The 25100-nt window shown below is 45.9% G+C and overlaps 1 protein-coding gene across 2 annotated transcripts in view; it reads right to left on the bottom strand.

The window, feature by feature from the left end:
* Positions 1-25100, bottom strand: part of TSC22D1 (TSC22 domain family member 1) — a 110965-nt gene that overhangs the window by 14172 nt on the left and 71693 nt on the right. Inside the window, exon 1 of one of the 2 annotated variants that reach the window (XM_016143866.2) lies at positions 3362-3693. The exons of the other annotated variant lie outside the window; for it this stretch is intronic. Coding sequence (XP_015999352.2) covers positions 3362-3435 — 74 coding nt within the window. The 5' untranslated portion in view covers positions 3436-3693. Of the gene's footprint in view, positions 1-3361; positions 3694-25100 lie in introns of those variants that run through there. 2 annotated transcript variants of the gene reach the window in all.

The raw sequence follows: 25100 nt of genomic DNA on the forward strand, positions 1-25100 counted from the left end.
TCGTCGTCCTCGGTCACGAGTAAGAGTGAGAAGGCGACGTAACGACAACAACGGAACGGGAAACACGGATTCGCGGTGACCGTTCGGGGTCACTCTGTGGTCAGTCCACGCTGCAGTCGACCACTGTAAGGGAAATGGTCACTGCAGGACATCTTCGCCGGACGGACGCCAACTAGGAAAAACTTCTGCGCATTGGCTCTCAGGCGTTCCTTTGTTCGTTTGTTCACGTTTATTTAACGCCGAGCACCCAAGAAGGGCCAGGACCGTTCGGCTTGGCACTAAATTATCCAGATGAACAGACACGCTCCCCGCTCTCGATGACCCAGAGGCAGCTGGGCAGGGGTCGGGGAGACAGCTGACGTCCGCCACCACGTGGGCACACACGTCCATAATGACGGTGAGCAGAAGGGCAGCGGGAGGGGCTTCCAAGGGCCCTGAAAACCCGGTGCCGAGGTCTCGTGGGAGCACGAGGTCCGGCGAACACAGCACGAAACGGGGACGGCCAGGAAAGAGCCCGTGTCGCGAAGCCGCAGCGCGAGTGTGGACGCTGTCGGAGGCACGAGGAGAAGCCGGGGAGGAAAGCCGGCGGGCGCGGGCCGGGCCGGGGTCCGCGGGCGCGGCTGCCCAAAGCTACTCCTGAGTCAACACCACGGAATCGACGCGTGCATTTATTTCTGAGACAGAGAACACAGTTTCAAGTCTCCAAGGACGCAAAAAGGACAGACGTCAGTTTCAACGGACTGGAGGAAAAAAAGATGGCGATTCTTCAAGCTGAAACCTAAGCTAGCGTTAGAGGCCCCTGGCAGGACAGCCGGTCCGCGCCGGAGAACCCGATGCTTCTGGACCACGTGCTCCTCAGAGTGCGCAGCGCAGGCGAGGCGAGTCCGTGTGAACACAGACCTCTGTCACCACCCCGACCCCACACAACCGAATCACTGGCCAAGGGCCACGCGCGCTCCAACACAACCGACACTCAGGAAACGCAAACGCCCGGCGGGGAACGGAGGCCAGGTAAGGAAAATAAACCCAAACGAAAGATCCTAGAAGGTCGCATAGATAAAACAATAGTAAGGGGGTGGGGGACAGCATTTAGGGAAAAAAAATGAAATAAAAATTCCAAAAAACAGCTCTCAGGAACTGAAAAAAGAAAATGACATAAAGGCACACCTGGAAATTCATTAGAATAAAAGGAAAGGAAAGTTGGAGAAACATCTCAGAAACTAGAACAAAACACCAAAGAGGAGGAAAATAGAAAAGACAGCAACGAATAGCAGCTTAGAAGAGCCGTAACGTGCAAACGACAGGCGCTTCGGCAACGGAACGGAGACCACGGAGGGGGCGGAAGGGCCGGAACGGCGTCCGGGACAGCGCCCCGTGACCACAGGGGACAGCGCCCCGTGACCACAGGGCACGGGGTTTCGCCCGGAAAGAGCCTCCGGGCGCAACGTGCTCGAGCTTTGCAGCTTGTCCGGAAAACGCCGATCTGCTCCAACATAACTTGTATGTCAGAAAACAATCTGAGCGTGAGGCGCGCTTCACATTTTGTTTGTGTTTATGTCTTCGAGAAACACCAGGTAAACGCGGGAAACAGCACCCAACAGAGCCAGGACGCCAAAGACACACGTGTGTGCACAAACACACACGCACACAGGCGTGTACACACACACACACACACACACACACCCCCGTCAGCTCGCCACCTTCGTTATCCCCTACGATTTTGTTTTTGCTATTCTTTTGCAAATGTTAACTTTTCTATATTTAAAAAAAAAAAAAAAAAAGCACTCGGTCAGCATCCCAAACACATCCAATCGCCCCGGTTCAGAAATGCCAAGCAGCACGTCCAAAAGAAAAGCTTCTAACGACGGAGGAGAAGCTGGAAATACGGTGTTTTGAAAGAAACGGAACGCGGGGTACGTCCGGAGCCAAGAGGCACAGAGAGAGGTCCACGCCGTGGGTGTGGGCCGTCAAGATTGACACATGGAAATAAAAGAAACGCCCAAGGCCAGGGGAATGCCGAGTGCTGCGGAGTCAATATGAGCAACTAAAGAAGCAGAAGAAACGCAAAGATGTTGAGCACATTGTTTGAAGAGCAAACAGCGACAGCGACAACAACAAAATCAATCGGGAGCAACCTCTCTCGCAATCAAAGAGAAAGCACCGTCTCCATGTGAAGACCTCAAAAGAAAACCACCAAATCCTGCCGAAGCTGCTGCCTTTAGGGTTAGCGGTGACTGGCTTAGCGGTCTCCACCATGTCTGTGATTTCCAAAGCATCCAGCTGTGGGGTGCAGAGCAGAAAACTGCAGCAAGGCCGTCCAGCAAGGGCTGGGAAGCCAACTGAAGAAGGCGGCTAAACACTGGGCCTCGTTTCCCGTTGCGATGAAATGCGGATCTAGTACGAGCGCACACGCTTGATCTAGGCCTAAGAGCCAAGTCTCCCGGCCACTTTCTATGATTGGGTGGACTCTGAAAACTAAGTTTCCCGGGATTTCTAGGTCTACTCACATCGAAACGGAAAGTGAGGACCTACTTCCACTTTTTAAATGATTGAAGTCATGACCCAATTGCTTCTGAGTCACTATGTTGCGTCAGATTTGACCCTCCAGGTATTTCTCACTAAGACTCTGAGATCGGTGAAAATATCTTCACTCTCTCTCAAAGTAAGCACGATTCCGCATGACCTAAGAGAGGTGAGCCAAAATGACACTGACGGGTCCTTTTTAATTCCAACTACAGTTTCACGTCCAGACGACCCTTGAAAGTATCTGTGACGTTATTTTGGTCTTGAGTCCGCTGTAAAATGCACTGGAAAATGCAGAAACTATTTACTTCCTGCTCAGGACTGACTTTTTTAAGGCAGCATTAAAGAGTAATGGTCAGATTTTGAGCTTTGGAGTTCAACTTCGATTCAAATTTCCAAAAGTCATTTCTTTACATGCGAAATGGGGAGGTACCACAGGGAAAGCACATTGGCATCTCCTACGGCAATCAGGTAAGCGATTAAGGCTCTGCCCTGTGCCCTGAGCTACCTGGTTTCAGACGTAACTGGGTTAATTGAAAGATACTGGCAAGTTTCTCCACTTGCTTTTTAAAGGAGAAAGTTTCGTGAAAATGGCCTAATAGAAACAGCATGGTGATTTATCGGACACAAATGCATTTTTTTTCCAACTGTGAAAATCACGTTGTGCAACTTGCGCTCCTTTCCCAACCCGCACTAATTACCCCTAGAACCTCGCCGTTTCGATAAAAGGGCAACAACTCGAGATTTGCCTAAATCTCTGGATACGATGAATTCATGCGGAGTGATTCCTAGCTGTTTCTGTTTTAATCTTTAAAGAGAATCCCCTTTTTTCCTTTACCTGTTTATTCGATGGCCAAACGTAAGTTCTGTTCCTGATTGCACGAATATAACAAATATTCGTTTCACGAACATTTCGTGCGTGATGCCGCGCTGGCCACTGGGCTCCTGTGAAGAACGAAGCAGCCTTTCCTCCCAAAAGCTGGTAGAAATTTGGAAACTGTGGTTTTTCTTGGCAGGAGTGATAACTTATCCAGTTTTTACCACGGAGCACTAGGAGAGAGAGCTGTGTTCAGATAAAACCTGCTTCCTTGTTACCAATTAAAGTTCAAAGAGAAAAATAAAGGCAAAACAAAACCTAAATCTAACTAGGAGAACAGAACATTTGTTGAACGACTGTGTGTTAGGCAGAGTGATAAGCACTCTGCGCGTTATCTCGTTTAATAATCAACTCGCCCTCCTTATTGCCACATGTGTAGATAAGTACCCTGGGCCTCGGCTGCAGGAATCTGTCCACTGTCACACCACTGGGCCATGGCACACCTGGAATTTGAACTCCAGTTATCTGACTCAAAAAAAAAAAAAAAAAAACAATTTCTTTCCACTACACTGTGCTAATGAGCACCGTGCCAGGTCCACAGTCCAGGAGGGGTGGCAGATCTGCACGTAGCAACAGGGCAAAGTAATAAATGTTTATCGCAGGAACACCGGGTCCCAAGAGAGCACAGGACGGGCCACCAAGTAGAGGAGGGAAGGGGGGAGGAGCATTGTAGTTGTCAGGTGGTCAGGAAAGGCTTCGCAAAGGAACTTCCTCCTAAATTGGACAACCTTAGGATTACGTGTTGGACCAGAGGAAGAGAAGAACACTTCACGCGCGTGTCCAGGACAGGCAAGGAGGCGAAGCGTCTTCGTGGCCGGCCCCCCGAAAGCAGGGGCATCTGGAGTGCTTACAGAACGGTGGGGAACGGAGGCCGGGGTATTCGGAGACCTTCCAAGTCCCCAAAACCTTGAACACACCGCTGGAGGATCTGAAACCTACCCCGCGACACAGGAGCCCCGGGCAATCAGGGGAGACACCGGTACCAGCCAGCTAAACATCAACCCTGCCTGTCGGGATCGGAGCAGCCAGGAGGGGTGTACTGCGGAGAGAGGAGTGTTCTGGATTTTAGAAAGGCAATTCCAGGACAGTACGGAGGCCGAGTACCAGGAGGACGAGAGAAGACCAGGAAGAAGTTCTGCTGAAGTGTTTTGCTGGGGCGTCGGGGCCGATTTTAAAGGAAGCCACTGAATCGAAGGAGAATCATCATTTCCAATGATTCCATCGCTGTAACAAACAAGCACGTACATTACACAGAAACCATTACACAAAGAGAATAGTCCAGGCTGGTGACTCTTGGGCTGCCCGCATGCATGCACGTGGAAGTTATTTCAGCCAAATCACAAGCATTACGACCACATAACTAAGCACCTTGCTTTGTTCAAGTTACGTAACGCCAAACGTCTACTTTAAATTCGAATATGTTTAGAAAGTTGCTGGGTAATAGGAAATATGGCTCTGTAAATTCTAAGTCACAATGAACTTATTTTAATCTCTTGTAGAAAAAAATAGAGCCGTCTTCGTACAACAAAAGTGAAGTAGTGATGCCGTATTTCTAATGAGACTTTGGAGTCCTCCTCTGTGATCACCCTACAGCAAATCTTCAAGACACGACCCTCTGGCCCACGCTCCTTTTACTTGGATGGGTCGTCTACTCCAATAAATCAGCTACGAGGCTGCAAATGTGATGAGCGCACGTACAGCACAAAAATCCACGTAAAAACAAACCTCGTGCGACATAAAGATAAACAAACAGAATTTAAAAGTCTATTACTATAAGATACAAGAGAATAGGAGTTACTCTCCTTATCTGGGTGTTTCAAGTATCCACGAGAGATTCTATTTCCACATCACATAAGAGGACATAAAGAATTTAGAGAGAGACCAAAAGGACTTTAAAAAGTAATTTTAAAGGTTTTAAAACCAGTGTAGAAGAGAAAAGCAAACAGGGAAAGAAACTAACACAATATAACATCATGTCCATTAAGATGGCAAATGTGTCTGGAAATATTTAAAAACTGTTAACTGTGGAAAGTAGAGCAGGGATTAAAAATGACACTTAAAAAGCATAAATATAAACAAGATCTTAGAGGTACATTACTCATGAAGAGCTTGAGAAATTTCCTAAATAATTTGAATCATGCCACTTTTTTCGATGAAAGAGATCCCCTTAATAGATTTAGTACTTGACCCCGCTAACTCTAAAGACTAAAGTTGATCGTATAAGACATTATTACACATAAATTTCTCCAGCGTTTGATTAAAAGGATCGATTTTACTTGACAAAATAACAAAAACAGACATCGCCGTGTGCGAAAAAACATAAGGGAAAAAAAAAGTATAAATGGATATAAAAACTACCTGTGATTTCCTAAAATTATGGAATTTCAGTTTACAAGTCCAGGGTCACAAATAAATCTTCAGGTGATTTTTTATGGTTTCAAGGAGATGATCACTAATGACAATGGTGTGGAGCACAGGAAAATATAAAAAGTTTTTTAATTCACTTTAAGTAGCTGAGATAATCTGATACCAAATTTGACAGAGAGGTTGCAAATTTATAAAATGCTAAAAAATTGGAAAATTGAATTAAACCGTTTATCGAAGAGCAGCGGCAAAAAAAAGCAGTCTGTCGAAATTCTCTGAAGTATGGTAATGACATGACAACATCTGTTAATCAAATTCACCTCATTTGACATCGTCGCAAACTTCTCACATACCTGTATTCATCATCATTCTATCCAGAATTATAAAAACAATCATAAAACAATTATAAAAACTGCACCTCAGTGATTGCTTGTGCTCTTGACTCAGAATTAGAAGTTGAGGTGGGTAGACAGCCCACCTATAAAACACTATGCACTTGGACTCAAGAGATGGGTCAACGGGAATAAAATCAAATTAACTATTAAATTTCATGAGTAAATTTATATAAAGAAAATAGTGCTCTCTTTCAAGATGGCTTTTAAAAAAGTGTCTAAATCTTTAAATGTGTGACATTTGATTAGAGAGTTGCATGAAAAACCTGTATTTGCAAATTTATATTCATTTGCTCTTAAGATATAATAAAAGAGAAAAAGTTTAAAAGAATCCTTAACTGCCATCCAGTCATAGTAACTGTCAAGGAATATGCTGGAACAGGAAGTCAAATCACGAAAGAAAGAAGAAAAATCTGTCAATTTGTTCACTGTACCCAAAACCGAGTAACTTCACATGCACGTCCTGAGCCTACATTTCCACATATTTAGGAATACATTAGAGAATTTAAAATGCTTAGCTATGTACGTAGAGGGTACTCGATGCCCACTGAATTGAATCTTAGAGAAAAATAAGTTATAACTATTATATTTTTATAATCTCATAGAAACAAAAGAAACTAGGGAGTTACAGTCACCAAAAAATAACAGAAACTAAGCAGCATGGAAAAAACTTATGTGAAGTGAGCAAAAAGATACAGACTGTACATATCCCAGGATGAGAGACTAAAAACGTGAATCAGGAGAATGGTGCCCGGCCTCGGACGCGGCCTCGGGTGACCCTCCCCTCCTGATCCTCGCGCATCCCCGTATGTCGGGCCCTTCCACAGTGGACAGCGGTGGCCTCAGAAAAACACGGCGCACATCACGGTGTGTGACTGCGGAGACCGAGTCAGTCACAAGGGCCTCTGCGCACTTTCCCTTCGGTCACTCTCTCCGGGGGAGAAGCCAGCAGCCACACCACACCGTGAAGACCCGCACGTGGGCGGGGGCGGGGGCGGGGTGGCCTGCCTGCGGCCAGCACCGGCCACATGAGCAGGCCACCCCGGGGAGAGGCCCTCCGCCCAGCCTCAAGGCTTCGGAGGGCTGCAGCCCCCGCATGGGGGACTCCGGCCGGCACCATCAGGTCAAGTCACTCCCAGATTCCTCACCCTTGGAAACCGAGTAAGATAATAAGGGTCTATTGCTGATTTAAGCCGCTAACTTTTAGAGCAATTTGCTACGACGGGTAGAGAACTAACAGAACACGTACTTCCAAAGGCCATGTAATAATAGCAGCAGGTGGTGACTGCAGCAGGGGAGGGCCGGGCTCAGGTTCCACCTCGAAAAAGCAAGTCCTGCGGGGCTCCAGCCGCTAGCTGCCCCTCCCCCCTCCCCCTTGGAGAGGTTCTAAGTCACTCACTCATTCAGTCAATCATTCCCTCAGCAAGTCAAAACCATCACAGGCACGGGGCCTCCGTCGCAGGGGAGGGAGAGGCCTAAACCAACTCATGTCGTCCCAAGCAATCTAGGATCACAGACCGTGACCTGCGGTTTATTTATTTATTTACTTATTTGTTTATTTTGCCATGGCATGGGTTCTGGAAGGCGAATTAATTCGTAAGTGATTAGCATAACACACAAAATTTGCACTGAGTCTCAGGGCTTTTCGGACACGAGAGGAGCCAGAACCGGGAGTGGATAAAGCACCTCGGGCAGGAAAGTGAAGGGCACCCGGCTCGGCTCCGCCGCTGCGGCCTGGGCCTGGGCCTGGGCGGGCGCCCCTCCGCTGGTAGCAAGGCAGCCGGGAACCTGGGTCCGCCCGCCCCCGGCGCTGCGCGGCCCGCGGCTTCTGCAGGGTTGGCGGCCCCCTGGGCCCCGCTCGCCGCCGCAGCCCCCACTTCCTTCTGCGTGATCGCCGCGCCTGCCGCCTCTGCTCTAATTAACATGTCGCTGGCATTTCACTCTCCTCCTTCCGTGCGTATTTTTAATGCCTGCCACGAGGGCTTCCAGCGACACCGGGCTGGCACGGATGGCCTTGCTTCCTCAGTGCCCGGCTTACAAACTCTGCGCGAGGAAGCGCAGGGCGGCTCGCCCCCCGCCCTCCCTCGCTCCACAAGCCGCCTTATCGTTTGCGTGCAATTCTGCAAAGCGAGGAGGTTCTTAGGAACACATGCAGCGTGGGAGCGAAGAAATGCCTGCACTGCGAAGGAAAAGTTCACAGCTCTAGGCGAGTGTGTCATAGAGGGCCTCGACCTCGTATGAGAACAGCATGTACAAAGGTCTGAGGCGCAGGGACGAGGACGGGCCCCGGGCGACCAGGAAGAAGCACAGGCTTGAGCCAGTTTTCTCTGTATCTACGTCTAAGACTGTGCCAGGCCAGGAGCGCTGTAACTACCTGAGATGTTGAAGCATTCCTTTGCTCAGTCGCTCTGGGGGGGGGGGTACGCAACAATGGTGAGACTGAGACGAATTCGGTGCTTCTCACTCAAGCTTGGCCGAACCTTAGAATCAAGTGGGACACTTTTCACAAATACGGATGCTCAGGCCCGTCCTGATTTCACCGGCCTTAACCTGAGTCCTGCGCATGGGTAGCTTTTAAAATGCCCCCAGGTGGTTATGACGTGAGGCCAGAGCCAGACACCAGGAACAATCAGAGGAATGGAGAACAGGTCTTAGGAGGAACTTAAAAAAAAAAAAAGAAAAGGAAAGAAACCTGATATTATCTATGTGTTAAAAAAAACCTCTGTAACTGTAATTAGTCGCTGAGGCCACATACATATTCATTTCCCCGAAGTTTGCGAGGACGTTTCTGAGGACTGGGCTGGGCCGGACGGCAGCAGAGCGAGCGGGAGCGTGAGGGCAGGGACCCTGGCTTCCAGGCGAGGCTGCACCCAGAGCCGGCACCATCTTCGGAAGGTCAAAATGAAGGACGAAAGCGAACAGAGAGGTTTAAATACAATTCTTTCAAGTGGAGGTCGAGAAGCAGGTTGCAACGAAAGTTTTCAGGCTCGGTGTTCAGAGTCACAGGAAGGGATATTTCAAAAAATACAGATTCCTGAGCCCAATGTCAAAGTTATGAATTAGACTCTCCAGAGGTAAGGAAAGATGAATTAACAACAAGGAGAGCTGCGACTGTTAATTCAGCATTCACAGTGTGCCAGGCGACCTTCTAACCACTTCGAATGGACCCTCTGATCTGGTTCCTGCAGCAACCTAACAGTTAACTGGGACTCCGCGAAGTAACTCGCCCATGGCAAGGGGTGGACCCAGGTCTCAAACCTGCAGAGGGGTTACAGTCTGTGCTCCGCACCATGACATCCTGCAGCCTTGACAACAGCTTCCCCGTCCCCGGGACACCGGGAATCCGAGAGCCGCCACCCCACGGTCTTTCAAAGTCACTTTTATCCACATCCTCCTACAAAATCGGGCTCAAAATCAAGTGTCTTCCGACACTGGGCTTTAAATCAAGTCGCGCTCTCTCCTTTATAATGAAGAATTCGCAATGTGCTAAATGCACAGAAATCGCTTTCCTGAAGATGGGCTTGCATCTAGAACTGTCTCTCACGAAAACAGAAATTTCATCTAACACACTTTTTTCTGAACCACAAAGTCTTGTCCATTCCTCCCTGGATAATATTGCCACCTCTTATTGGGCTTTCTATGCCTTCTGCCATCGCCCTACTCCAGACCCGTCCCGTGAGACCTCCAGGTCCCCCCCCACGTCACCCCAACCCGTCAACCTGCTTCTGATCTCTGTCCGGCCAGGTCCAAGCAATTCCATCCTGAATACTGCTTCCGGGCTAATTTTCTTAAAATTGCGTTAATTCTCCTGCCTGACACCCACTTGGTTACGAGTCCTTAAATGATTACAGACCACCTGTAAGATAAAACCCCAACCTTTAGCATGGCATTCAAGGTCTGTAACTACCTCTTACTTATCTTTAATTTCTTTTTTTAAAAAAATTCAACTACAAAGGATTTTAACCCAAAATTCCTTCATAAAAACAGGAAGTACACACACGCACACACATACACACACACACATTAAAACCACATTTAAAATGACATACATTGTGGGCAAATTCTTGAAATCCTTCTAGTGAGAGTCTAGCTATCTCGGAGTTAAATGTCCAAATCAGGTACCATGTCAAAGGAGCTGTTCTGAGCTCTCGGGCTTTCTGCAGACATGCAGGGGGATGCCCTTAATGCCAGCCATGCCCTTGCATCTCGTCTTTGAGGGGATCTCGGAGCGGGACGTGTTCCGTTTCAGAGCACACGCTGGCGCACGGCGAGGGTTAGGCTGTTTCTCAAAGCACGAGATCTTTCACATAACCCACAGAACCAGTTCGCAAATCTTGAATAAGATGATATTTCTACTAAAAAAGCATACAGAACGTCGCCAAGAGGAAAACATACACACCCTAAAATTATAAGCTAGGGAAACTTATCCATATATTTTAGTCGTGAAACTTCCGCTTCCTCATCTACCAGAGGTTAACAAAAAAAAATTGTACTACCGAGAACTCAGAAGAAAGGATCGAGGCGCTAATAATCCACTTCAGGTGAAGCTAATTCATCCGTCGTTTCCCACGCCTTGTCTGAAGCTCTTACATAAAAGTTCACCCCAGAAGAACTGAATGAAGGACCCACAAGCCAGTGATGACCAGGGAGGGGAGGCGAGCGGCCCGGGAAGCACAGAGCTGCTCCCGGAGACCCTGCCCGCTCCCCTCCTCTCCGTTGGCAAAGCTCGGCCTCGGCGCTTGCTGCTTCTGTGAGGTTAAAACCGATGCATTCTGAAATGTGGTCTAATGAATTCTATAGGCAATATCTTTTTAAAAATTAGGAAAACACGCAAATAGTTAACGAAGGAACCCGATCCAGAAGAAGGCCTCTCCACAATCCAACCTTTCGTGAGACTCGCTGAGCCGTGGAGAGAAAGGCTCCGACAAAACCCAGCAGCTCCGTAAACGGACCAACTGCGAAGGCCGAAGGCCGAAGGCCGCACCCAATGCTTGGTGTCCCCGCTGAAGGCACAGCCTGTGTTGGGCAGCTGTCTAATGACCAGGTCAGGAAAAGAGATTCTCCAGGAAGTAGATTCCTGTCTGCGCGCATCTTTCGTAATCAATATTATCTCCGTCGTGCGCATCATGGACCACATCCCTCAGAGCCACAGGATTCTATATTCATGGCCTGCACTGCCGTCTGCAGAGTGGCCTCTGATGAAGGATCATAAGCCTCGGCTTCGTTTCCTTCCCCTAAACAACCTGTCGCAGCCCCCCCTGGGCCCAGGCAACACCAGTCCTCATGTTTAATTCTGCAGAAAACAATCGTGTCCTACCACACCCGAGTCTGGCCCTGGGCATGCACGAGTCGCTTCACTTTAATAGGAAAAAAGGCCGATGAGCACAAGGCTGGCGTCGGGCACCGCCTTTGAGAGGACGAGGTTCAGACAGAGTCCCTGCTGGGGCCTCCGCCACCCTCGTTCCCGCCAAGCCACCTTCGCCCAGCCCTTCGTCTTAACCGCAACCCCGTGACCGATATTCGAGTGGCTAACTGATAAAAGTTAAGTGACGGTCTTCTTAGAATTCAGGGACGCGTGGAATGCGGCTTAGAAAGTTTCCCATCGGAAAAGTGAAAACCGAAAAGTTATGGTCTATAAAACGCTGAACAGTTAACCCCATGGAAAACTTCAGTTTCAAGGAACAAAAGGTTTGCTTGTACGTGGAAGAGGCATGAATAATACACAAAAATACAATCCTGCCACCTTGTGGCACCTGTTCAAAAGTACTTTGCCACGTCACACTTTTTAAGATGAACCTTGATTTTTCGGTGTTTATTTAGAAAAATATTAACCAAGATAACAGAACGTTTATTTTGATGCTGACATTCACTAAAATACATTAGACGTTTGTTAAATTGTCAATGTTCGGCTTAATAAAACTGTTTCTAAGGTCACAACTACATTCTCTCTTCAAATATAAAGTGCAGACATGCAATCGTGAGTACTTGGAACTCTCCACACATTCTTAGCAACAATCATGGCTCACACTTTCCTCTCTGGCAGTTAGATTAGTATGTTAAATAAATGTAAATGCAAAATGTTTACTGCCTCCTGGTTACCATGGCGTGCGATCAATTTTCAACTATGAAATAGACATAAATGAATGAGGCATGGCAAATTTCTAGGGTAGCTTTACTAAATGTGTTTTCTAATTCTTAGATTGTTCAGACTCTTCAATGAGCCCGATTAATTGAGTTTCTGAATATCATGCCGGCATTAAAAAAAAAAAAAAAAAGGTTAGGTCTAAAAGAGCGGATAAAAATAACAGGACCGCAGACATTTTCAGAGCACCATCTGTGACAGACAATTCCTTGCAGGAAATTAATGAATGATGACTAGGTCTCCTCTGAAGTTTATTCTGTGAAAACATGAACTCCGATGACAGGGAAATATGCTGTAATACAGTCGAGCCACACGAAACTGCTCTAGGTCTAAGTCAAAAATGGTCAGAGACTGCTCAACAAAACTGACATTTACCAAGCGCGCGTGCCTTTAAATCTGTGCTGTGTACGTGAATTGACCTGTCTCATTTGACGATCACGTTAACCTGGCGAAGGAGGGGCCATTGCCAACGCCATCACACCAGCAAGGTCCCTGAGGCTCAGAGGGCCAATAACTGCCCTAACGACTGAGGCCGCTACTGCATGCCACAGGACAGACGTCCACCGAGATGAAAACAGAATGTCCGTTTAAAATATTTCGGAAAAGGTGACTGGCTCCATCTGTTGGCTAAACACGTTTGCCTGTTAGTGAAGCCTCTCGATGGAATTGACGTTTCCTTCTACACGCTGGAAACATTTAGGAGAAGGGCCAAGGGAGAACAGTCCCCTTTTCTGGGCTAGGGCAGCATTCGAATTTCTCGGATTTGACAAATACCGGTCATATTTTAGCTCACGACCCCTGAACTGTCCCTTGTTTTTTGTTTGTTTGTTTGTTTTCACATAAGCCAGCGTCAATCCCTGAGACACTCACAACCATTGGCATGTCTGATTTCTCTCTCTCCTCTCACTCATTCATTCTTTCAAAACATTCGAGAACCTGCTGTGTGTACCAGGTGCTAAAGACAGAAACGTGAAAAGGCACAGCCCTTGCCCTCAAAAATTCACACTTTAGTAGAAGACACACACAGAGACAGTCTCATGAGTATTTCAAGACAAGTATGTAGAGACAACAATGGAATTTTGGGAAAACAAGGCAGCTAATTTTGTTTTGAGGAATCTGTTTTTGGCCTCTCCTTCCATTCTCTAGACGGGCTCCGGACTTAATCGTGTTGCTTTTGCTAAGCGTTTATTTTTATAGTAAAAGTCTTGTACTACACAAAGAGTCCAGATCGGCATTAATAGAAAAAAGTGCAAAACAAGTTTTATCAGGAATGATTATGCAAATAAATATTTTCACAATCTCTCAACTTTTTTGTCTAAAAGTTAAATTGTCCGAATAATCCACGCAATGGCTATAGGAGAAACAAAGACATCAGATTTACATATAAATTTCATAGGAAAACTCAGAAAAATTGAAGATTAAAGAAAATCAAGAACCAAAAATTTCCAAGTTCTTGGGTTAAATTCCATTGTTTTTACAAGATGCCACCTCTTAAAGTTTTGTCACAGACCTTTCTTTACTCCATTTCTCCTTTTAACTATCTTGATAAATCAAGCAGCTTTTCGTAGGTTTCAAGATCAATTAAACACACACACATGTATTATATATGTATATATATATACATATGCACACATATACACACAGGCTATACACTACAATTATATTGTAAATGTACAAGTAGATTTATATATTACAATCACATACATATGATCTATGAGATAATTTTTATACTTTGTCCAATGCAATGCAGATTGATTTGAAGGATTTCTCCCTTCTAATTTCTCATATCTCGCAAATTTCTTACTAAAGCAAATATTGCTCTTACGATCACAAATTATTTATGCTAATTCATTCTACAAGTACTTATCGATCATATGTTACATGTACATATAAAAAAAGTACAAAATCAGGAGCTAAGAGTGGGACCTCATGTGACTGACAAGCTACGCTTCCAAGAGCTAGACTTCGACTTCTCCATTTATAAAATAAGGACAGAAATATTTGCCTTATACCTTCACAAGTTATTCCAAAGATCCAAATGAGATAATACATGTAAAAGTACTTAGAAAGTATTGAGTATTGAGTTACTTCTAAAGCCAATAATCAGAGAGGCAAGTCACACTACAAAACAGATGGGCAAATAAGATTATTTAATGCTACAACTGAGATGGAATTTATCCTATCTATCCAAAATATTTCCAATTAACCATGAATTTCAGTGAGATATTTATATGTGAACCATAAGTTCTATTTAGTTTAATAAGTGTGTCTCTTTATAAATCATCACGAGCTTGTCCTAATAAAATTACACCTTAAATAAAGGCCCCTGTTGCCTATTCGTCAACAACTAAAATCTAAATTATTTCAATGATTTTTAAAAAATAACCTTTCCATCTGCACCTATATTGTGATAAAAACAAATATTATTTGACCATTAGTAATCGGATACCAAACGATCTTTTAGTCCCCTTACTGGTCTAAAATTGTGTGACTATTTTATTGGAAAGTTTACAAACACTTCAGGAATCTATAGATTAAAAATAAATTAGACTTTTTTAAAAGAGGATTAATTTTTTACTAAAAATAATTAGAAAATTTTGCCATCATATGTGCCATATGCAAGAATTTAGGCAAAAAGCTTATTTCTCTTTTATGCTAAGAATTTTCATTTATGCTAAGCAGAATTTCCTACTTGCAATTTCAGCTCTAGTGTATGATATCTTTTATTCAAACTGTTATACTCATGAATCTACATATTTAATTATAAAAAACTTCAAGGTTTATTTATCCATTATACTTTTGAATCACCTCCCTTTAAATAAAACTAATTACAAACTGCCTTTTTACAGTAAGCTAACTGCAAAATTCTACAATTATTTTATCTAATTTTAAGCCAGTTAATGCATTTTGAAACTTATATGGTTTTAAAATTATAATTCTAAGTTAATTCTTAATTTGGATAATACTAACTACTCTGAAGTATCTTAAATTTATGCAGACTTATACAATTGGGTGAGTACTTTTGCCAGTATTCATATCAATTTAAGTTATAGAAACAGAAGATAGAACCAGCATGCATATTTTAAACATTAAGCTAGAATTAATGCACCAGTTTAAGAAACGTTCACAAAAATTTCGAACATTTCAAAAGAACCATCCAACTGATGCTTCATGTATAAATTTAAAGACTTCTATGTTAAAAACATACTGAAGTGCTGTTAATGTCGTTTTCAAGTATGAATAAATGGAGACAATATTTTCTAAGAGAAACGCTCAATGTAAAATTCTCAATCATGCACAATTTTAAATCGATTCCTAATGGATCCAGCTGGGGAATCAAACAAATTAAAAAGCTATTATGCAACTAAATTTTTAAAGATCTTAAACTAGAAAGGCCTTAATACAATTCATCTCAGTTAACAATGGAAGGGAAAAAATTCCTCCCTTCATAACCTCCAGATAAGCCTTCGAGTGGTTTTAAAAATAGCTTTGAAAATGTTCCAAGTAGGAAAAAACAGAACGAAAACCAAAAACGGCTGAGCTGAACCTAATTTCATCCTCCGGGATGGGTATCTAGAAGCCAACTGCCTTTCGGGGCAGCGAGACGTTTCGGGTCCCCCAAGGGGCAGTTCCTTCCACGCTGCCTGGAACGACAGCCGAGTACTCACGGCAGGTCTGTCACCAGACTGCGGGAGAGGTTTCATGACACACAGCAGGGCGCCTTTGCCTGGGCCTCCGTCTCACCCAGGCCCAACCGACATCGCTCGGGGACCAGCACTTTGGGAAGAAGTCGTCCCAAGGTTCCACAGCCCCTCCAGGCAGTTTCTATTTAAAGGGGTAGTGACCCAATTTATTTCTGAGGGCCGCACTGCTTCCAGAGCCAAACTGCCTTGAATCTAGGGATTTGCCACGTTTCCGGGATTTAAAGGGCACACGAGGCTTTCTTTAGAGTGTAACGGGTCCAGGACATGCGGCCTCTGTTGATTATTTCTCCTCGATCCCCAAATCGGGAGAACCTAGCAGCAGGGGTTTTCCAGTTTCTGAAGCTTGTTCTTACGTGGGGGAGGAAAAGACAGTGAAGATTCAAGAATGGAAGGAGGATGAGAGGGAGAGAAAGGAGAAAGGAAGGGACGCAGAGAGGGGGGAGGAAGGGAGGGAGGAAGGAAAAGGGTTTGAAGGAGGAGAACACGGAGAGGAAGGGAGGAAAAATCAGGCAGAGGCGCGAAGCAAGGCTGCAGCACGCAGGTCTCAGAGAAAGGGAGACGCCAGCCGAGGGCGCTTCCATCCCCAGGAGGCCTCGCGGAGCCCCCCGCGCCGCGTCCAAGGGCCTCTCGCCCCGTAAATGCACCACTTTATGGGGCGGACTGGGGATGGGGCGGGGAAGCACGGTCCGTGTGTGTTTCCCTTACGCCAACCTGGGCTGCTCCGAACGTGAGAAGACGACCGAGGAAATCGACCGAAGGAAAAGGAAAGGTCGGATTAACATAAAGAAAAGCAGGACGGTGTGAGTTATGAAACGGAAATGCATATAATTAGTAAATGTCCAAGTCGGGTCTCTTAAAAATAGATAAAATTTAGAAACTTAAGAAGAACTTGTAATAGAAAATACAATGCAACAGGGGTCAATATCACAGAAACGGACTTTTTTTTAAATGATGAGATTAAAAGTAGAGTAGATATCCAAACTTGCAGGATGCGACTAAACTCACACTTGGAGGAAATGTACAGTCTCGGACATTAGAATAAAGGCTAAAGATTAGCAGGCTAAGGCGTTACCGAGAACACTGGGTGGGGGAAGATCCCTAGAAAGATAAACCCCAAGAAAAGGCAAGAGAAGAGCTAACAAAGACAACAGGAAAAAGTTGCTGCATTAGAAAGCAAACCCACATCAGAAGAGCAACAAAGCCAAAAACTGGCTCCATGGAAAGACTATAAAAATAAACCGCCAAAACCCCAATATGATTAATTAAGAAAAAAAGAGAAGGCAGAAATAAGCAACATGAATTACGAAAAAGGAATATAAGCATAATTACAAAGATATAGATTAAATAGAAAAACTGTTAGAATGTCATTTACAGAAACCGATGAAGAGAGATGAAATCTGAATAGTTCCACATTATCATTAAATAAAATTAAAGTGATAGAGCAAAATCTTTTCCACAAATACATCTTTTCACCAACAGAAGCTTCACCAGCAAGTCCTATAAATCATTCGGTGACCCGGGCCAGCCGGTCCCTGCTACGACCGAGAGAAGGATCGGCAACAAAATCCACCACAGGGGCCTCGCCCAGGGGACAGGGCAGAACCTGGGTGGGCGGCCGGGAGAGGGGAACGTTGAAACTCACGCCGCACGTTTGGCACCGGGAAGCTGCACGCGGGAAACGCTTGGGCACCCGAAAATCACCGGGAAGAGGAACTAGAACCTCCATTAGCAGGCGGAGGCGCCGGCCCCGACCCGCGGGTTACACCACCACCAACCCATAATCTAACAACAACAAAAAGCTAAACTCACACATTTTCTTATGTTAGGAATCATAATTTATATTAAAAGTTGTTTCTTTTTACATTTCTTAAGCATAAACATTTCATTAAAAATCCAGTCTACCCAGTTACCGACTAATTCAAAAAATTTAAGACTATTACACGGCTGCTTCCACTAGGAATATATTTAACCGGAAAATACCATCACTGCAAGCGAATAAGAATTCATCATTCTCTTTAAAATGCACATTCTTCGTAGAGAATAGCGGCCCCTTCTGTGCCCTGCCACGTTCCTCCTCCTTTCCTAGTCAAAGCCGCTGGTCGCCCCTTGGCGGTCACCGTAGGCCCCTCTGTGCAGTGAGCCTTTCCCGAATCCTTAGGCCAGGCGAGCGCTCCCCGTCCAAGGCGTGACAGGCCTCCCTGCGTGGTGGAGTTGAATCGCCTGCGTGCCGGCAGGGGAGGCGGCCCGACACCCGCTCTGCGACACCCGCTCTGCGAGGAGCAGCGGGCCGGAACGCGGGCTCTCGGCGCCGTCTACGCCCCTGCCCGAAGTCGCCCCTGCCCGAAGTCGGCGGCATGCGAAGGAGAGAGACAGGAGCGTGGAGAGGACATGGCAGCTGGTCCTGCCTCCGAACGGAGCCCTCGGAGCCCTCGTGCAGAAGGCGAAGTCACCTCACCAGGCTCCTTGTGAAAGCTGGCACGTAAAACTCTGACCTGCTTTTGAACTGTTTCAAGAGTCAAATCACAACATTGTCTTGGGGATGCCGGAAGGGTGCAGAGGTCTCCACGTTAAAGATCTAGTAACACTCGCCTTCCCGTCCAATGCTGTCCCCGGGGAAGGAATCCGCCTGGAATGATCATTTTACCAGTCCTTCACTCCCACACTAAGTACCTGATGCATACGTCACCTCGCGGAGTCCCCACGATAACTCTATTCACCCGTCACGGGCAGGGAAACTGAGGAACAGAAGACGAGCCTGCGCAGCGCACGGGCCTAGCGCACGGGCCAAGCGACCGTTTGCGTCGGGCCTGGGATCCGGCCGCCTGATGGCGGGGTGCACGTCACTGCTTGTACCAAGAACATGCATGATAACTCAAAACTTTGAAAAAGCATTCGATTTTTTTCTCCACATTTTTAATGCACAGCAATTCTTTCTATCATTAAGATGGTAAATTTACAACACATCCCAAAACGTAAGCCAGCATCAAACTGCTTACGGCCAACTCTGGCTCGGTTCGTTGCCCACATCCCGCCATAGTGTCCAGTCCCTCCTGCCACACGCGCCCCCCGGTGAGAGGACCCCGAATGCGCACGAGGTCACCAACGTGCCTTAAAAACAGCATTCGGCGGGGACGCCGGCAGTGAACCACCAACAGCAACGAGATCGAGCGGTGTGCACAATACGTGTGTGTGCGCGTGTGCGTCTGCGTGTGTGTGCACATCGGCATGTGTGTGTGTAAACAGAGATTTTCAGTCAGGCTTTTCATCACCAAAGACTCAAGCCCTCTGACTATTACTGAAAGAAATTAAGCCCCCTCGCTAGGCCCGAGATGGCTCCATGAGCAGATGCAAGGAAAGAAATTACACGAGCCCGGCAGATTCTAGAAAACACCAGAACCAGGTGACCTGTAAGCGGCTGAGAGGTGCATCCGGGCTCCAGAGCCAGTGAGACCAGCCTCGGGCACACGGTCTAGAAGGAGGCCGGCTCTGAACGGCTGGAGAAGCTCTCACGAAGCCACTCACCAGGGAAGCGCACTCCGGCCCTTAGACCTTCTTTGAGAATTATCGATCTTGCATGTCACACGCGAGTCTTCGCACCGGCGCACGCCTGGCTCCCTGGGACTCGGGAGAGGAAAAGCGACCACACGGAAAAGCATGAGCTGTTGGTCAGCCGCGCGCAGTCTCCAGGCAGAAACCGCAAGCAGCAGCCGCCACGTGGGACAAGTCACCCCCCGACACGCGAACCGGAGTCGGCATCGAACCACGATCGTCTCAGAGGTTAAAACAAGGTCAGGAGGTTCTAATCAGACTAGATACTCGAAAGCTTAAGTTTTCGAAGATCTGAATATCTCCCTTATGTCAAATACGAAAACCCTGGGAAAAGCCTATGTAAACAAGTCACCATTTAGGATTTGGAACATAGCATATGCTCTGTGCTATTTATTTAGGACTGAAATGGAAAAAAATCTATCCCTCGAGGCTGTCCCTAAAAGGACTGCTATGTAATGGGAACAATTTATTTCATAATGACAAGTGGAAGCCACGGCTATGTATTTAACAAAAACATTAACTATCAAACTGCCATTGGAGAGCATCCAATGAACAAAAATAATATTGAGAAATACTATTAAATAAAAAAAAAAAACTGGGTAAATGACGTAAGACTGATAGGAAGTTTGGACTTCGTTTTTAAAAACTGAAGGAATTAGAACTGTTCAAGTTCCAAAATGCATCAATGGCATATAAAAAAGCTTTCTTTTAAGCTAAGAAACTGTAAAAGATAAAATCTTAAAACATTTCACTTCAATATAACATGAGTTTAACACTCATTAATATAACATTTTAAAAATTAAGGTTAGAGAACCTATCGTTTTATAGTGCTTTGGCTTCTTCGAGACAATGGGGTGATGCTATTAATCTTGGGAACTAGGGATGGCCGATAAACTTATTTCTACGCATGAAAAGCATTTACTACCATACAAAAATTATGCTAGGTCCTTGAGATATAAACATTCTGGTGAAAGAAACAGACGCAACTCTAATAGTTATAATACAATGGGGTACCTTCCATCGCGGATGCAACAAACTATTGCGGGGCGATCCCAGGACAAGCTGGCCGTTTCAGATAAGGGAGCAGCAGAGTCGAGGGCGATCTGGGGTTTGGGCTTCTGGTAGGGAACACGTCTTGGTGCCCGTCGACTGGGAGGGGCAGGCCGAAAGGCACGAGAAATGAGGACCCAGTTCGGACGAGATGTGCAAGTGGACAGGTTCACAGGGACGCTGGGGACAGCCCTGCCACTGCGGAATCTCCACAGAGAGGTCGCTGCGGGGGCAGGAAGGGTCCGCAGACGCTTCTCACGGCTGTTTCCAGAACACTTTTGCGCAGGCTCCTGCGCTTCGGGTTACTTGTGTTACACAGCGTGCACGCTTGCTTGGGGAAGCTTCCGTGTGTTGACAGGTGACGGACAGGACGAGGAGCTAAAGCCCAGCTGCCTCCCCCTTGCGCTAGAGATGGCGGAACCTGGTCCCAGAGATAACGTGGGGGGCGGGGTCTGCGACCGTGCACAGAGGCCCGGGGAGAAGCCAGCAGGTGTCAGGCGGCCATGAGAGAGAGCGAGGAGATCGGGACCGAGCAGTGTTCCTCGGACCTGAGATGAGACGCGACGGTTTGCAGGTCTGGGGAGGTCTGCGAACGGACAGCTTCAGAAGCCCGGGGGGCAGGGCGGAGAGGAGGGGGGAACGGAGGGGCAGTGGGGAAGTCAGAGGCTGGGCCGGCCAGGAAAGAGGAAACGATTAAGGACAACGCGCGATGGCTCCTCGGATGGAGCGAAGTCCCCGAGGACACGGGAGGGAATTAGCTATGGATAATTATATATATTTTAAATCGGGGTGTGACGAGAACACTGGTTTCAGTTAGTATGGCAGCTGTGATGCAAAGGCCCACCTTCCCCTCCTTCCTCCCTCCTTCCTTCCTTCCTCCCCCCCCCCCCCGCCCCTTCTCTTCTTCCTTCATTCATGAGCATCATCCATGCTGGGGAACAACACTCGGTTGACCCTTTTATCACCACGGCCCCCGTCCCCACCTTAACAGCTGGATATGTCCTCAGCCGTGGTCCACGATGCTGGCAGATAACATGTAAACTATAAATATTTCTCATAATCAACAAGTGGATTTATTTCTTTCATGTCCCCTACAATGCCCAAGGGGCCACAACTACCAAAATAATTAATAATAATAATAATAATAATAATAATAATAATGTTAATGGGGGACAGGTAAGTTAGGGCCACTGTAAACAGTATTCCTCCTTTGAATGCCTATGACATATTTTCTGTGTAATTTAACAATCGAATACAAATATTATTGCATTTTTTCAAATTAAAATAAAAACCTTCCCATATTTACATCTCATCTCCTCAACTATACTCCTGGAAGATATCGCGAGTTCTCTGTATCCTTTTCAAACATCGGCAGGTATAAAGGATGCTTAAGATCTTTTTCTTTTATAGTCAGTAACATAAAGCGAAATTACAGAAGTTGGTACATGCTAGCAAACTTGTAGCACGTCGTTACTGAGAGAGAGAATTAACATTTATGTGCCGTTAGTCTGCCCATTCTCCAGATGAGGAGGCTGAGCGGGAGAGAGGGTAAGGAGCTTGCCGCGAGCTACACGGCGGTAACGGACAGACGGGGCTGGAGGCCGCGGAGGCCTTGCTCCTCCCCTCGCTGCGCTGCCCCCCGACGCCGAACCATGCGCAGAAACAAACGGCAAGCGTTTGAACGTTCACAGCCTCAACCTACATATTCTACTCGAACCTTACAGGTTCCAGAAAAAGGTATTAGTTACTGGGATGAAAATATATTTGTTGAAACATTATATTCACTGTGAATATACAAACAGTGATAAAATATTGATGACAATATCGATAGCAACTAAGAAAACAATAATAATGATAGCAACCACCACTTATTGAGTGTTAAGTACATGTCGGAGGCTACGCTAAGGGCTTCAGAAGTACTTTATTACCTGTGCTTCACAACTAGCCCAGAGGTAGGTGCCGTGATTATTATTCTCATGCGCAATCGAGAAACTGAGGCTCAGCGAGGTTACGCTGAGCGGTCTCGGACCACGAGTGGGTCACAGGGCAAAACCGACATTTAAACGCAGGGAGGGAGTCTCACTTTAAAGGCCATACTGTTGACCAGTGCATTAGATCCACCTACTTGTTCAATGTCCGTCCGTTAGTAAATTAAACTCCAAGAAAATGACTACCTTATTTAGGCATGGGTTTTCCTCTGATTACCAAAATGCTCAATACCATGCTATGCAGATTTGGACATTCACTCAATTAAATAATAAGTAGCATATGGAGATGGTCTTCCATGCAAACAGGACATCCACTTTAAATCCCAGTTTTAATCAACCAGTTTTATAACAATGGTAAATCAATTAGAAAATTTTAAAATGAAGGTGCTACACAATCAGCTAGCTCTACTTTATAATCCAGAACTGTCAAGAATATTATAGGAAATTTGCCACCATTACTTTGACAAGAATTATGAAGCGAGATCTCCAAAAACTGGCCAACCTTGAACATAGACAGAATCTCATTGGAATATCCACAAACATCCAGATTCCACAGAGTGCTCAACTAAGTGAGAATACCCACAGCAATACACAGGTTAGATAGAATACGGCACTGGGGAAAATCCCAATGCACACCAAGCAGTCATTAGCCTCACTCAACAGTAGATGGCGCTAAGACATCATATCCTATTTAAAAAACAGCTGTCCGGAGCCTTAAGTGTGTAACCCAAGCTACCTGAAATAAAGTAAAATTTTATCTACATGAGAGTCTATAACTTAATTTCTAACATCATTTTTAAAAATCTGAACACACAGGCACCTTAAATACAAATCTGGGCCATTCTTTAAAAAGTATTACTTAAATAGAGAATAAAATGTTAACAAAATTTGTTAACAAATGCAATAGACAATATCACAAAGTATGAGGATTTTAAAAATAATAATAATATAAACAGGTAAAAGAAACACCAAACAAATAATATCTGAACGCTTTGAGGTTTGAGTAGCCCGAGAGTTTGAAATTATTTCCACAGTCGACCAGGGGAACATCCCTCTGAATTCCCTACTATGGGCAATAACAATCCCTTTCCACTAAGTCCTTTAAGGGTGCACGAAATAATCTCCTGCTGACAAGCCACGGAATACACCCCCCTCCCTCCCCTCCCCAAACCACTTCCTCCTCTGTGCAGTACACACGGTGCTTCCCGGCCCAGAGGCAAATAAGGCCTCTGCATGCCGGGCTTGTAAGGACGCGGTACGTCATTTTCACTAGTCTGGAAGCGGATAAATGCCCTCAGTCATTGTTACATGTCCTGTTAGTCCAGGGTGGGGTCCAGGCAGGGCGAGACAGTGATAGAAATGGTTAAAAGTACAGGTGACACGTATAATAAACATATTTGATCATCGGTGGCCTGAGAGAGTCATCTCAAACCCCAGACATAAACCTAATTACAGGCCTTTGAAAGGTCACGGAATAGTAACAGTACAGCAGTACTACTCGCTGGGGGCTGTTCCGCGTGTCCCACAGCATCCGAGGCTGCTTCCTGAACTGCGGAGAGGACCCCCCTGGGGAATCTTAAGAGACGCTGGAATTGCAGGGAGTCGGTAAACATTCGTGCCCTGAGTCCTGTCCCAACTCCTACATACTGCGGTACCTCAGAGAGCCTCTTCCACACCTTTCGAATTCAACTTCCTCATTCGTGAACTGTGAGTGAGATGGGATTGCAGTGCGGACTAGAGAAGAAAAGAGACGCAGGGCGCGTAGCACGAGCGACACACGGAGGTTCGTTGACCAGCGGGCTCGACCCCCTCTGCCCTTCCCTTCGCCATTATTATCGTCATTACAGAAGGAGTGAGAAGGAGCAGGCAGAAAGAGCAAATCTAGTTACGCTGACTTAAACCGAGGCAGCAGTTACGCAGTAAGATTTTACAGGACTGGAACGCCGACAGGCCACACTCCTATCGCTAACTAATGAGGTACGAGTTTCTGAAAGTGGTGCTCGGTGTAAGCGGACGAAAACTGAAGGCCGGCCATGAACAATCATAAGCTCTCTAAATGGTCTAGCCCACGCCTAAGGGCAGGAACCACACGTATGGGTACGGAAAGCCCTTTTTGTCATATTTCAATTCTTAAGTGTACAGCCCTTCTGCCGGCAACCTAATAAAAACTTTGCACAAGGTTCTTAAGAGGCTTCTTAGTAAGATTAGTTTTACTAAGCCCACACATAATAAATATTGGACGTGTGATTACATTTTTCATTAGAAAGACATTTCAAAAATGCTCTGTTATTGCAGAAAGAACAGATGGTAACTTTCAACCCAGAAGTGGGTACCGAGACCTTTCAAGAACTGGAGTAAAATAAAGATATTTTCAGATAAAAGTTTACCACTACTTAACATTCCCTAAAGGAACTTCCAATACACACACACACACACACACGTGGGTGTATGTATACATATACATACATACACACATATATATATACACACACACATATATATACACACATA

The sequence above is a fragment of the Rousettus aegyptiacus genome, unplaced genomic scaffold (genome assembly GCF_014176215.1).
Source record: "Rousettus aegyptiacus isolate mRouAeg1 unplaced genomic scaffold, mRouAeg1.p scaffold_m13_p_11, whole genome shotgun sequence".
NCBI lineage: Eukaryota > Metazoa > Chordata > Mammalia > Chiroptera > Pteropodidae > Rousettus > Rousettus aegyptiacus.